Here is a 15,499-nt window from a genome sequence, read left to right as displayed (position 1 = left end):
TACTTCAGCAGGTACTTCAGCCCCCAAGTCATCAAGCACATAACGTACCAGACCAATTTGTATGCAAACCAGAAGAACATCAACACCTCCTTCACCACCACTGAAGACGAGATGATGAACTTTGTGGCTATCCTGATGTACATGGGGATTGCTGAGCTGCCTGCCGTTGAAGACTACTGGGCAATGGAGACCAGGGTCCCTCAAGTCGCAACTCTCATGTCATCGAAGAGGTTCAGGCTGATGAAGAGGCTTGTCCACTTCAACGACAACACCCAGATCACTGGCACCATCGATCGATTCTTCAAGGTGCGGCCACTGTTCAGTCATCTGAATGATGCCTTCAGGAGTGAGCCACAGACCCCCAAGCAGTCTGTGGATGAGGTCATGATTGCCTACAAAGGCAAGACAGCTGGCAACCTGAGGCAGTACATTAAGAACAAGCCAGACAAATGGGGATTCAAGTTGTTTGCTAGGGCTTCTGAGGATGGCTTCATCCATGACATGGTGTTGTATCAAGGTAAGAGTACGCTGGAGGCCCACGGTGTTCCCCTGACACCTGAACAAACAGCCATGGGTGTCACCAGCCAGATCGTCTCCGTCCTAGCCAGCACCATGTCCTCCTCCACCACCACAGCCATCTTTGCGGACAACTTTTTTACCAGCCTGGAGATAGTGCGGTACCTCAAGGACAAAAACTGCAGGTACACAGGGACAGCCAGGGACAACAGAATAGGCAAGCCTCCACTCAAAATCATCAAGGAGATGGAGAATAAGGCTGTCCCTCGTGGTACGTATGACTACGTCACCAGTGACGATGGGATCCTGGCCCTCAGGTGGAAGGACAATAGGATTGTCACTCTGCTGTCAACCAACATGGGGGCAGAGCCCATTTCCTCAGTCTACAGGTACTGCAGTGAAACCAAGAGGAAGGAACAAGTGAGCTGCCCTGCTGTCATCAAAAGCTACAATGCCAACATGGGGGGCATTGACAAGAGTGACATGCTGGTCCATCTCTACCGCACCCCCATGAAATCAAAGAGGTGGTATATGCGCATGTTTGCCTACTCTGTGGATGTCAGCCTCACGAATGCCTGGGTTTTCTACAGGCGGGACTGCAAGGCTATTGGCTTTCTGGATGGCCTGTCTTTAAAAAATTTTAGAATCCAGGTGTTCAGGGAAGCTAGCAGCCAGAGGTCTCCCACATCGCATCTCCGAAGGAGCTCAGCATCTTCAGGCAGCCTCAGCACTTCTGTTGCCATCCCCACACCTGTCCGGGGACACCGCAGCACAAATCCAGCAATCCATGTGCGGTTTGACATGTCCCTGTTCCACGCCCCTGTCTACACAAACCGCCAGACCTGCAAGTACTGCAGCCGGAAGGGGAATATCATGAGGTCGAACGTGGTCTGCAGGGTCTGCAAGGTCCATCTGTGCCTCAATGCTGACCGCAACTGCTTCCTTAAGTACCACGAAGCAGTGGCCTAATTCGCTGGACTTGAAAAAAAAAAAATGTTAATAATATTTTAAAATGTTCCTAATAATAATTTAAAATGTTCCTAATAATAATTAAAAAAATGTTCCTAATAATAATTTACAATGTTTCTAATAATAATTTAAAATGTTCCTAATAATAATTTAATATAAAATGTTCCTAATAATAATTTAAAATGTTCCTAAATAAATATTTTTATGTTTCAAACAAGTTTATGTGTTTTTATTTGATTTTTTATATATACACTTTTTAAGGGAAAAAAATTACCCTAGACTGGCGAGGAACCATATATGGTAACTTCATTGCCCTTGATTTCCAACCTAAAAAAATATATTTTTTTAAAAACTCACAAATGTTTAGAAGTCTTATAATATCCTCCAATAACACTCTATGGTTGAAATTTAGAATTTCCAAGTATTTCAATGAGTGCCCTATAAAGGGTTAAATAATAAAGTCTTTAAAATGTTTGCTGGTTCCCGCCTCCTCCTTCCCATAACAACATACCTTGTAACACTAATATTGAACAAAATAAAATCAAACATAGATTTCACTGACCACACATGCTAATAATAATTAAATAGATTAGCTGTGTAGCTTAGTTTTCCTGCTGAGGCAGGTTTCTTCCACAGGGAAAAGCGCATGGGATAACACATTCCACAACTGTGTGTTCTCTTATTCTGAGTGGAAAATATATGGGTTTATTGATCATAATTATCATGTGTAGATATAAATGTAGAATTAGTGTAGCTGTAGGTTATTTCAGTCCATTACATTTGTTACCTGCCATTATAAGTAAATGTGAGGGTGGGAACAACTAAAATGTCTAAATAAAAGAATGTCAATGCCACATAATTTGTCTGGATCCTATGAATCAAGGAAAATGCTATATCAGTTCACAAGGTAATGTTCATCTGAGGACACAGTCATCCAATGACATACTATTACAAATAATGACAACTGTTTAAAAACAAAGTAAATAGCTTTTCTCATATAGTTTACACCACTTACAGCACTGCATAGATGTGATAATTAGGATGCAGTTATTAATGGTGTTTCCTGATTATCTGTAACTTAAATTCTTTGAGTGTCAGTCTCAGACTGACATCTAGTGGACGTTTTATGATCTGTGACTACAGGCTTGCAGACATTTGCACACGGCACTCAAACACAGAAGCAGGAAACAGGAACCACATGAGTTCAAGGAAACTGAAACTGAAGTGTAGTTGAGCTGTTGTGAACTTTTGTCTCTGTGTTCATGCAGTAAAATGGCAGAAGCCAGAATTTCTCAGGATGAGTTCCTGTGTTCAGTGTGTCTGGATCTCCTGAAGGATCCAGTGACCATTCCCTGTGGACACAGTTTCTGTAAGATCTGTATTACAGGACGCTGGGATCAGGAGGATGAGAAGAGAGTCTACAGCTGCCCTCAGTGCAGACAGACCTTCAGTCCAAGACCTGCTTTAGCTAAAAACACCATGCTGGCTGAAGTGGTGGAGAAACTGAAGAAGACTAAACTTCCTGCTGACTGTAACGCTGGAGCTGGAGATGTGCAGTGTGACGTCTGTACTGGAAGAAAACGCAAAGCCGTCAAGTCTTGTCTGGGGTGTCTGGAGTCTTACTGTCAGGGTCACCTTGAACAACATGAGAGTTTCTTTAAAAGAAAGAGACACAATCTGACTGATGCCACTGGACGACTGCAGGAGATGATCTGCCAAACACATGATAAACTCCTCGAGGTTTTCTGCCGCACTGATCAGAAGTTTATATGTCTCCTGTGTACGATGGACGAACATAAAAACCACAACACTGTATCAGCTGCAGTGCAGAGGACAGAGAAACAGGTATGAACTTTAAACTAGATATTGATGAAATAATGTTGACACTATTTATATCGGCACCCATATGATCAGGGAACATCAGTCACACTGCAGACGTCAGCAGAAGTTAACAGAAGCTGGAGGTGAAATTTCACTGCTGAGTGTATTTGTGCTCCGCATTGAACTTAACAGAAAACATGGTCAAAATGCACCGTAAACATGTTTATCAACACAACCCTTTTCATTAAAAAAAGATTATATCACATGACGATATAGTGTCAGCAGTATAATGTGACATCTCTGTTATTGATTTGTGGTGCAGAAGCAGCTGAAGGAGACGCAGAGGTCGTTCCAGCAGAGGATCCAGCAGAGAGAGAAAGATCTTCAGCAGCTGAGAGAGGCCGTGGCGTCTCATAAGGTGAGTCTGGAGAAGAAGAGAAGTTTGAGACGTCTCAGTCAGGACTCGCTGAAGCTCACTGTGTGATTGTGATGTGTGTCCTAACAGCGCTCTGCACAGACAGCAGTGGAGGACAGTGAGAGGATCTTCACTGAGTTCATCCGCTCCATTGAGAGAAGCCGCTCTGAGGCGACACAGCGGATCAGAGATCAGGAAAAGACTGCAGTGAGTCGAGCTGAAGGACGACTGGAGCGACTGGAGCAGGAGATCAATGATCTGAGGAGGAGAGACGCTGAGCTGGAGCAGCTTTCACACACACAGGATCACATCCATTTCCTGCAGGTAACAGAGATCTAGAAGAACAGGGTCATAGTGGACTTGAGCAAGAGACTCACAGAGAAACATTTCATGAAAGCAGAATGAGCAGTTGACTGAAGTGTTTATCTGTGTGTTCGGTTATTATACAATCATCAGTCAAGGATACAAAAAGTCAAGTCAAGTCACCTTCATTTATATAGCGCTTTTAACAATATAGATTGTTTCAAAGCAGCTTTACAGTGATAATAGGAAATTACAGTAACAGAGATTGTTTTGACTTTACAGCAGCTCTAGAATAAAGTTATTGTCCAGCTAAAGTTAGTTTTTGATTAATTCACTTCTGTTGCAAAGATCATTAGTTATTAACTTAGGGGCCGCTTACACGACACCATTTTAACTGAAAATAGAAAACTTTTAATGTGTTCTAGCCGTTCATTTGCACGACAGCAGTGTTTGGTGGCTCGAGAACGCAAACTTTGAAATAGGTTCCTAGGTGCAAGTTTTTAAAATCTTTGAAAAACCTTATCATCTCCGTGTAAAATTAAAAAACGTGAATCTGTGAAAACGGTGACGGCTTGCACATACATATTATGTGTTTAGTATATAGGTGTGCACATTTTAATATATGTGCGCATATATTTCTTTACAAATTGACTCTCATCTGATCATCTTCTTTTGAAAGAGACACACTTACAAATGCAGTTCAACTCTGGAAATCTCTTAGGAAAACATATTCTTAGCTCTTTCTTCTGGAAGTTTTATTGGCAAAAAATATTTCAGCTGTTTGCAATGAACTTTTAATAACTTCTGCAGTTTCAGGCCACATTTACACATAGCCGGGTATTTAGAGAAACAAATATTTCCCCCCTTCCAATTTCAATAATAACATCGTGCACACAACATCGTTTTCAAAAAAGTTGTCATTTACATCAACCCGCATAAATACACCGTTGAGCGCCATCATAACTATGCCAAACTGGGCGCTCACGTGACGTTAAGCATTTTGTGGCGCATAATGTGACGTTTGAGAACCTAAAACCCTGTTTCTCCCAGTTGACATGCCAACACATAACCGGCGTTATCAGAAATCTCCACTATGGCCCGAGTTTTTAGAAATAATCGTTTTCTGTGATAAAAACTGGGTTTTTGTGTAAACGAGAGGCCAAACCGCAGGGAAATATCTGCGTCTTCCTTTCGTGTAAACGGGGCAACAAAATAATTTAACCCCCTGTAAAGAATCTCTTACAACAGCACAAATCAAGCCCTTCATTAGTTGCACCAGGTGTGCTTGAGCTAGAACACATGAAATATCTGAACTAACTAGGTTTGTTGAGTGTCACATTTGACTGCAAGTTAGAAATATGGCTAAGTCAAAAGAATGGTCCAAAAAGTTGAGAGATAGCCCTTCACAAACAAGGAACAGGATACAAAAAGTCAAGTCAAGTCACCTTCATTTATATAGCGCTTTTAACAATATAGATTGTTTCAAAGCAGCTTTACAGTGATAATCGGAAATTACAGTAACAGAGATTGTTTTGACTTTACAGCAGCTCTAGAATAAAGTTATTGTCCAGCTAAAGTTAGTTTTTGATTAATTCACTTCTGTTGCAAAGATCATTAGTTATTAACTTGGGGCCGCTTACACGACACCATTTTAACTGAAAATAGAAAACTTTTAATGTGTTCTAGCCGTTCATTTGCACGACAACAGTGTGTGGTGGCTCGAGAACGCAAACTTTGAAATAGGTTCCTAGGTGCAAGTTTTTAAAATCTTTGAAAAACCTTATCATCTCCGTGTAAAATAAAAAAACGTGAATCTGTGAAAACGGTGACGGCTTGCACATACATATTATGTGTTTAGTATATAGGTGTGCACATTTTAATATATATATGCGCATATATTTCTTTACAAATTGACCTCACCAAATTACTTGTCTGGCCTGCATAATACAGAATTTTTAGTCGCTTCCCGTATCCATGCGAACTGGAATCATTTTGATAACGTTTTATCTGTACAGGGTTAAAGGGAAGGGAAGGAGGCTTTCAGAGAGGAGAGACTAGTTGACACTTCAGGACTGCGTTGTCGTCGTGTCCAGGCGCAGGTCCTTCATCAGATCTGGATACGGCAGAGCACATTAAACCTCGGGATGAACAGAGAGACTAATATTAGCGTAGACGCCATTCTTCTTATGATGTAACGAGTACATCAGGTGTAATGGGAAGTGCTCCCAGTTCCGGCTGACCTAATCTATGCAGCCTAACATTATCTAACAGAAGTTGATAATGTATTATGTGTATGCTGTAGTTTAAAGAGATGTGTTTTTAGTCTAGATTTAAACTGACAAAGTTGTTTGTAGTAGGTCAAAGCAGAAAAATGGTGTTCTACTAAGTAATAAGATGCTTGGCATGAAGGGGTTGAATAATTTTGATACTGCAGAAGTCATTAAAAGTTGCATTTTCAGTTGAATATGGGGAAACCATTTGAAACCATTTGTTGTGTTGAGCTATTTAAATGACTTTTGTTTGATTTGTTTATTGTAAACAGCTGAAAATCTTAAATTTTTGCCAATAAACCTGATTTGCAATGGGGGTTGAATAATTTCGATTGCAACTGTATATACTGTATATAGTTACAAATGCTCAGTATCCAAATCTAAACTCATTTATTAAATTGATTGTCCAGTTTTCTTTCTGTTGAGACTTCCGCACAAATCTAACAGTAGTGCAGATTATTGGCTGAAGTGTGGAGGTGATGAGCTTTGATTTCCGTTTGCTGTAGAGTTTCCAGTCTCTCTCAGCTCCTCCTGAATCTACTGACGTAAATGAAAATCCCTTCAGTCCTCTCTCCTCTTTTGATGGCGTGAGAGAATCTGTCCGTCAGCTGAGAGACAAACTGGAGGATTTCTGCAAAGAAGAGCTCAAGAAGATCCCTGACAGAGGTAAAGTCCTGGAGATTCTGCTCTCAGAAATAATCCTCCATCATCTCATATCATGTAGAAGATCATATTAGAAATGTCTTAGGAACAGATGCAGGGATCATTTTCTCTTGACATGATAATCACACTCTCCATATCTGTTGATTTCCACAGTCACTTTCACCAACATTGTTCCCAAGACCAGGAACGACTTCCTACAATGTAAGTCACTAAGAAAACAAGCAGAGAAACTCCCTAAATGTGTGTTCATGTTCTTCCTGTAGAAGGTGAAAGAAAACATGACAGAAAGGAGACACTGCTGATATATTGAACATGAAGAGTTCTGATATATTAAAAAGATCAGACAGATCCATAATTCCTGATTCTGATGTGTTTTATCTCCATCAGATTCCCATCAGTTCACTCTGGATCCGAACACAGTGAATAAATTCCTCCGTCTGTCTGAGAAGAACAGAGTGATTAGATTCACTAACACAGTCCAGCCGTATCCTGATCATCCAGACAGATTTGATGTGTGGCAGGTGTTGTGTAGAGAGAGTGTGTGTGGACGCTGTTACTGGGAGATTGAGTGGAGTGGTGAACATGTGTATATATCAGTGTCATATAAGAACATCAGCAGGAAGGGTGAAGGTAATGAGTGTGTGTTTGGATGTAATGATCAGTCCTGGAGTTTGATCTGCTCTCCCTCCAAATACTCATTCAGACACAAAATAAAGACTGAAATCACTGTAGAGCCCATCAGCCGGAGAATAGGAGTGTATGTGGATCACAGTGCAGGAACTCTGTCCTTCTACAGCGTCTCTGACACAATGAGCCTCATACACACAGTCCAGACCACATTCACTCAACCACTCTATCCTGGGTTTGGGGTTTATTATGGATCAGTGAAACTGTGTTAATGAATCAGAATAGACTGTAGAGATAAATATTGTATTATACTGAATGTTGTTTAATGGAAAATAAAAAGATGTTCTTTACATGGCTTCTAAGTTTTAACAAATAAACTAGACTAGGGATGGGCAACCTCGGTCCTGGAGGGCCACTGTAGAGTTCTCAACGGGCCTGAAAATTACAACCCGACCCGACCCGGCCCATGGCTTTTAAAGCCCGGACCCGATGTAACCCGACACATCAACATGAATTATCTGCCCGAACCCGGCCCGCGGCCCGACGCCACCCTTTTGATCGGTGAGTGATGTATGTAGAATAGAATGACTGCTGCGCTTGACGCCGAGAGGGTGAACGTGATTTCACCAAGTACCACATGTTCCTGGATCAACATCGTTGTTGATCCTGGATCAACTTTCCAATCAACCAATCAGATTTGAGGGACAAGTTTACAGTTTATGTCAAGTTTAGGCTTAGAACCAGGGTTAAGTACTTAAACATTAGTGTCATTCACCTTTCATTACCCTCTGATTTTAGGGAAAAATTATGGGTAGGGTTAGGTTTAGGGGTAGGGATTGGGTAAGGACTACATTTTGGGACAGGAATGTTGATCCAGGATCAACAAAATATGTTGATCCAGGACCATGTCTTACTTGGCAAAATCACGGTGACCACGCAGAGAGAGAGCCCCGGCCGCACGCGCGCGCACTCTCACGTCTCCCACGTTCCGTCCATCCAGCTGACATAAACCACATTTCAATAAACGAAAAAAACGATCCAGTGATTAAATGTTTTCTGTATTGACGCAAATCTTGTGCGATGTCCTAAACTGCCGAGATAATCACACAACGGCGCCGCCCCTGAGCGACGGTGTGATTTCATCTGCGGCAAGTTTACTTTTCACCAACTCCATCTTCTTCTCCGGGCTAAAGGCGTGCACGCAGCGGCGTCAGGTCTGCCCTCGCGTCGCGATGCACGTTGCACGCAGCAGCCAGACTTTCTTTACAGTGAACAGCAGCGATAAATAATAAATTTTTTTTTTTTACTGTACAATTCAAAAGATTAAGCCCGAGGTCCGACCCGACCCGAGTCATTTGCAAATATTTTCGACCCGAACCCGCGGGTCCCGTCGGGTTTGTCGGGCCGACCCGACCCGTTGAGAACTCTAGGCCACTGTCCTACAGATACCTTGTCCAAATACCCACACTTGCGTTCTTGGCCACTTGAGAGCGCGGGTACGCGACAGGAAGTAAGTGCGCAAGACTGTCCCATGTCATTTAATGCACACTAAACCCCCCTTATCTTGAATACCGCTTCGGAGTGGTATTCGAGGCTAAGCGTATCCCATCATGCATTATGTTCGGGAACTCATGCGCCCAGAAATCGCGAGATTTTGAGTAAAACATTCCAATGAAATTTAAATCAATTCGATAAATATAATTTGGTAGTAAAAACAAAGTGTTGCATGTTTTATTGGTGCAAAGAATGAGTATGGTATGTGTAGACCTATTTTAAACAACATTTGCAACTGTTTTTATCACTTAATTAGAAGCACCACAATTTAAAATGTGTGTCTTCTGTTAGTTACAGAGTGACTACTGAACAGACATGTAGAAGTTTATTTTAAAATGCAAAGTATTGAAAATACAATAAATAAAAGCACTGTAAACACTAACATTTTTTGCAAGACTATAAGTGTGTCCCATCGAGTGATGAAAAGTTCACACACACTTGCAGTCTTTACACCTACTCGCCAACACCAACACTTGGACCAAATAGAGGAAATACGTCATGCAAGTAGACGAGTGGTCTAGACTAGAGCAAAGACCACAAGTGTGGGTATTTGGACAAGGCAAGAGTTTAGCTTCAACCCTAATCAAACACACCTGAACAAGCTAATCGAGGTCTTCAAGATTACTAGAAGTTACAGGCAGGTGAGTTTTTTCAGGGTTAGAGCTAAAGTCTCCCAGACAGTGACCCTCCAGGACCGAAGCTGCCATCCCTGAATTAGACATTACCAATAAGATCAGAGGCAGACCATATAATAATGTCTATCTAATACTTATAGAAGGAGGATTTTTTACTTTTCAGTATGTATCTGTTATTTCATAGCAGGATTTATGTTAGGTAGAACTATTTTTGTAAATCAATTTTCAATAAAGCAAATCTGAGAGTTTAATAAACGATGATTTTAATAAAGATAATGACATGTTAACCAGATTTACATGATTTTAAACTATTTTACTTTAAGTTTTCCATTTAGACCATCATTGTAATCCTTTAGAGGCCCTTTTATTTAATGCACTTTAAGTTGAAATTTTATTTTATTTATTGACCTAATGTTCTGGAGGAAAACTGAGATGGAATAGAATGGACATATTGTGATGAGGATTCAGTTTTAGTTAACATATTAAACCACACATTTAATTTTAATCTACAATTTTTTAACAAGTTTGAAATATTTTAACAATCTTTTTATCTCTTTAACTTGATCCTTGGTTAAGAAAAAAACAAATGCTCTATAATAGTGGTTGTTATAATTGTGATCACTTGACTTGAGATGCATTTAAGCGATTGACTTTTTAATGGTTTTTGTCTAATCAGATCATTTAATGAAGTTCCTAAACGTAAGTTAGGGAGGAGCGAGCCCATCCAATCTTTCAATCAACAAACAGAGTATATAAGCAGCCGCTTACCTCTCCCTAGTATCAGCTGTTCCAGTATGCATTACTGCCGCAAGGAATAATGTCCGACATCCCGGAAATCCAGCTCTTTCCTTCAGACGACGAACTGACAAGCCTTCCTGGGACACAGCCAGTTACACCCCGCGTGAGATCGAATCTTACAGATCATCTTCATGAGTGTTCTGATCGAGAAATCCAGCGCTCATATAAACCACGTTCCAAAAGGCAACGCTCTTTTCCATCTTCAAGATCGCCAGTTTTAACCGAGCCTCGTCCATCTTCTCTCCATTCTTCCGCTGCTAATACACCGATTCCACCCATTTCAAAATGTTCAGTCAACAGCCTACGTCAAGTCCTCTCCAGCTTCGGAATCCATTTCTCCTGCAGATCAGCAAAAGCTCAACTCTACGATCTTTTCATCAGTTCTTACAGTTCCAGCATTCCATCAAACACTTCAACATCTTATAAAAGCAAGACTCGCACCTCTTCTACCTCCGTTTCTCTCCCGGTTCGGCGTTCTGAACCCACACAATCCCAACGCGCCGATCCAAACGCCGCCGGCGCCGCCGCGGCTCACACTTCGTTGTCCGCCGGTATTTCCACCCGGCCAGCAACAGCGGCCGCAAAAAACAGTTCCGCTTTTTCTCCAGCTCTCACAAACTTCATGCAGTCAGCCCCACTCCCCAGGCAAGAACCAAACTCACAAACACATTCCTCCGACTTCCCTCTGCTTCTCCAGTTCTCTCTAAACTTCTTTATAATAACCCTTGTGCCAGGTCACCCTCGCACACAGTTACATTTCTCTCACCCTCAAACCAACCTACTCAAAGAGCGGATCCTAGCTCGAGGTTGCCTTCGCTAGCCATCTTCCCTCTTTCCTTCCATTCCAATTCGCCTCACCCCTTTTTCCTCTTCTATCTTCCAATTGTCTCCACTTTTCTACACAAAACCTCCCCTTCCTCTCACTTCAGGCCATGCCAGCCATCTTGGACACCAGCAGTGTTCTTCTTCGTCTTTTACTGGCGACTTGCAACCAAATGGAGCATTATCACCACCTACTGTATCTTATTTACTTTTGCTTAAATCCTTAGGTTAAGTCCAGTTTGTTGTAGGTAAGATGATATGATTTTAAGCACCATCTTTCCGGATTTATTTGAGAAGATATTTGTAATGTTCATTTGTTTGATTCCTTCATGTTCCAGTCCATTCCTTAAATCCATTCTTTGATTTGAGTATTTAATACACTCAAACAGCACATGTTCCACAGTTTCCACCAGCAGTGTTGGGGAGTAACTGAATATATGTACCGGCGTTACGTATTCAGAATACAAATTATGAGTACGCCCATCTGTATTCCGTTACAGTTACAATTTAAACAGTTGGTATTTAGAATAGTTACATTGTTGAAATCAATGGATTACATTTACGATACTTCTCTGTTTCACGAGTTTAGTCACTCTAAATAAATTAAGGCAACTCAGCATTTCCCAGAAGCCCCAATGTGAAAACGAAAAAATGTGCGGTTTGCGTGATCAGTCACAATGAGTCGGAAGAGGAGCAGCGGGAGCTAGAATAGAGATGTAGCCGGAACTACAACAGAGACAGGGCAAGAATGCGTTTCTATCTCGGAAATTCATACAGTATTTCACATTAAAGAAAGAGAAGGGAGAACTAAATATAGCTTAACTGTGCAGTGCAACCTCTGCTTGCCAGCAACCAACCTCCTTTCAGCGTCCAAAGACTCCACCTCCAACCTATAGAAGCATTTTCAGAAGTTATTTTCAGGTTTAGTCGCCTGCTTTCTGTTTATGTAATCCGTATGAGATGCGCATTCCTCTCTGGCGCATTCACTAGCATACTGCAAAGATCACGAGTCAGCATCGTCAACTTCATCTTTGCAGGCGACAGTGACAGACAGAAAACACTTGTTTATTAATAAACAATTAAAATATATCCTTGCTATATTTGACAGATTCATAATCAATACTTTTGCCGACTCTTTGTGACAGCTTTTAGGTGCTTTATTGGCAGCGCCATCCCTACAACGCGTCACCACCGCTTCAACATTCCCCATTCCTACACTTATAAAATGCAGTTCAATGTGGAAGTAATCCAAGTATTCAGAATACGTTACTCAGATTGAGTAACTTAACGGAATACATTACAAATTATATTTTGGGGCATGTATTCCGTAACGAAATACGTTTTGAAAGTATCCTTCCCAACACTGGACACCAGTCAGTAATGGGACCCTCCGATCAACATTCATTTACTTTTCTCAACACTAACACTTGCTCCTCAGGTACAATCCGCTTGCCAGCCCATTCACTCTCAACAGCAGTCCATCTTCCAGCTCCTAACAATGCAATCGCCATGGAACCACTACCAGTCCCAGCCCATCTCCGTTCCCTAATTCTACCAGGTGCAACTATCGATCTTTCTTCTCTACTGACTTTCGTCTCTCTCAATGAATCCCACCGCTCGTTTGACTTAAATCGTTGATCTTACAAATTCTGTACAACCTTCAAAACGAGTTCTCACACTTTCAGAATTCTGCGTTGCTTTTGCCAGATACACAGAAGTAATTTGCACTTCATTTCCAGCCAGACACAAGGAATTAAATGACCACCTCTCTACCATAGCAGAGCTCAGTCTCTCTTTCGGAGGTAGTAATTTTTATACATACCATAAGCTTTTTCCAGCTAAATGCGCCGCCCGCGTCACACACTGGAACCAGTGTCCTTACTGGGGAGCCTTGGACCTCGAACTATAAAACAGTCTTCTTAGGCGTTCGAAGTCCTTCTTGCACCATCTGCAGGTCTATCATTCATTCTACGTTCAGAATGTCCCCAAACCAACTCAGATCTTCCAACCCATCCAGCTCCTTTCCAAGAAAAATCCACTTCACATGTCCCTCAATCAAGGAATGACCGTAACCAGATTTTTACCTCAGTTCCAGGCAGACAAGTGTGCAACAGCTTTAATTCATCACGTTGCAACAGACAACGATGCCACTTCCTCCATGTCTGTAATTTCTGTGGCGGAGCTCACGCCCGTTCTATGTGCCCTGTGCGCTGCTCCTCAGCTAACTTTAACCGTCGACATTCTTAGCGTCTAGCTAACCACTCTCCGCTCAGGTCTTTTTCTCCTAACAAAACAAGAGCCCCAGACGCCATGTTCAATTTGGCTTTCTTCCGATCACCAAATCAAAATACTAGGTCGATGGTCGCCCCTCGCCTTTGAAACATACGTTCGTTCAGATCTGCATAACATTAGACAAGCACAGCAAACACTAGCATCCCTCTAAGTCTGGACCGCTTCTCCCTACTATTTTGCATCTCCCTGCTTACCTAGCTCCGCAGGGCGTGTATTCATCTGGATGCAGTGAGAGCTCTCCCTTTTCAGATGTGCGTGACCTACCACTCCTGGAGTGGGGTCTCCCATCTGAATCGCCGTGTGGGCTCTTCCGTTCAGATGCATCATAGGCTCTCCCGTTCGACTTTCTGTGTGGGCTCTCCCGTTTTGATCGCCGAGTGAACTCCCTATTTATACATATAGGGGGGCTCTCTCCTTCGAAACGCAGCGGGAGCTCTCCCGGTCGAATCGCAGTATGAGCTTCCGTTCGGGCGCCGTGGGGGCTCTCCCTTTCCGAATCGCTGTGTGATCCTTCATGTTCTTAACCATGGAGGCTCTCCCGTTCGGATCGCAGTGTGGGCCCTCCTATCTGAAAAACAGGACTGGAGGTACCAAGGATCGTACGTCCCTCGAACGCGACGGGCCATTACGTCTTTATGTGATCTCCGCCCCCTGCGTCAGAAGGATGGTAGTTCTGCATTTCCTATGTATACCGTAGGCTCCCTCTTGCTGCGTAGGGAGTTTCGCTTCAGATACTGGTGGCCCGTTTGCCTTTAGGGACGAGGACCTTCTTCCCCGTTTGTGACATCTGGAAGCCCCATGTTCTCTAACTCCATGGAGCTCCATGTCATGGATGTGGCAGGGCGTTCTCCAACCTCGTACTCAAACCTCCAGTCCCAAGATACTCCCGCAGGAGTAATTTCTGAAAGTCACTGCCGCAGCAGTGCAGCGGTGAGATGTACCCCAGTCAAATTTCCACAAGCCCATGTCGTTTCACTCCACAACGAACGCAGGCACACTCTTTCAAACACAGCTCCCGCTGGAGCTCCACTCATAGCCCCACATGGTGGGCATAGTAGGGAGACGCAGTTCCAGCCAGGAGACATAACATATCACTGCCGCAGCAGCGTCCATCCATGCTCCATACAGCTTTCAATTTCCACTCTTTTGGGGGGTAACATACTTTAAGCTTATAGGCATCCTGTATTTGAAAACGTTATTCTAACTTGCTGTCCCAAATATTTATTCAACACTTTTGGGGGGTATATCAGAGCTCGAGTTGAAGCTGCTTCATCGAGCCCCTCTCCAGCGGACAGCAAGCCAAATAAGTTTAACCTAATATCTTAAAGATTTTATGGGCAAACGAACTCGTTAAATGAAGTTCCTAAACGTAAGTTAGGGAAGAGCGAGCCCATCCAATCTTTCAATCAACAAACAGAGTATATAAGCAGCCGCTTACCTCTCCCTAGTATCAGCTGTTCCAGTATCCCTCCACCTCCCCAAACTCCACCTTCATCTTAGGTACCTTGCCCTTTTATTAACAGGTCCTACATTTAGCCACTGGGGGGTATTTCAGAGCTCGAGTTGAAGCTGCTTCATCAAGCCCCTCTCCAGCGGACAGCAAGCCAAATAAGTTTAACCTAATATCTTAAAGATTTTATGGGCAAACAAACTCGTATAAGTCCATTAACTCTCTCTCTGACTGACTCTCTTACCAGTGAACTGAACTACTGAACTAGATCTGATTGAGACGCACTCAGAGATTTAGTTTAGAGTGTTTTTAGTCTAATCAGGTAATTTAAGTCCATTAACTCTCTCTCTGACTAACTCTCTTA

At 42.5% G+C, this 15,499-nt stretch overlaps 2 protein-coding genes across 3 annotated transcripts in view; both read left to right on the top strand.

Annotated features, from left to right (window-relative positions):
* LOC130070402 (gastrula zinc finger protein XlCGF8.2DB-like) overlaps positions 1 to 15,499 on the top strand; it is a 124,629-nt gene that overhangs the window by 44,466 nt on the left and 64,664 nt on the right. The gene's annotated exons all lie outside the window — the stretch shown is intronic.
* LOC130070333 (tripartite motif-containing protein 16-like) lies at positions 2,607 to 7,891 on the top strand. Its single transcript, XM_056234709.1, has 6 exons — positions 2,607 to 3,330; positions 3,629 to 3,724; positions 3,812 to 4,045; positions 6,801 to 6,960; positions 7,111 to 7,158; positions 7,345 to 7,891. The coding sequence occupies exons 1-6, from the start codon at positions 2,758 to 2,760 to the stop codon at positions 7,854 to 7,856; spliced, it is 1,623 nt and encodes a 540-aa protein (XP_056090684.1). The 5' UTR covers positions 2,607 to 2,757; the 3' UTR covers positions 7,857 to 7,891.

Source organism: Rhinichthys klamathensis, unplaced genomic scaffold, assembly GCF_029890125.1.
Source record: "Rhinichthys klamathensis goyatoka isolate OS25496 unplaced genomic scaffold, OSU_Roscu_1.1 h1tg000018l_1, whole genome shotgun sequence".
Lineage (NCBI taxonomy): Eukaryota > Metazoa > Chordata > Actinopteri > Cypriniformes > Leuciscidae > Rhinichthys > Rhinichthys klamathensis.
This window is presented reverse-complemented; position numbering and strand designations above follow the sequence as displayed.

Coding starts and splice junctions, on each gene's coding strand:
- LOC130070333 (XM_056234709.1), top strand. CDS start 2,758: ATGGCAGAAGCCAGAATTTCTCAGGATGAGTTCCTGTGTTCAGTGTGT. Junction 3,331..3,628: donor TGCAGAGGACAGAGAAACAG/GTATGAACTTTA, acceptor TTTGTGGTGCAG/AAGCAGCTGAAGGAGACGCA. Junction 4,046..6,800: donor ATCACATCCATTTCCTGCAG/GTAACAGAGATC, acceptor CGTTTGCTGTAG/AGTTTCCAGTCTCTCTCAGC.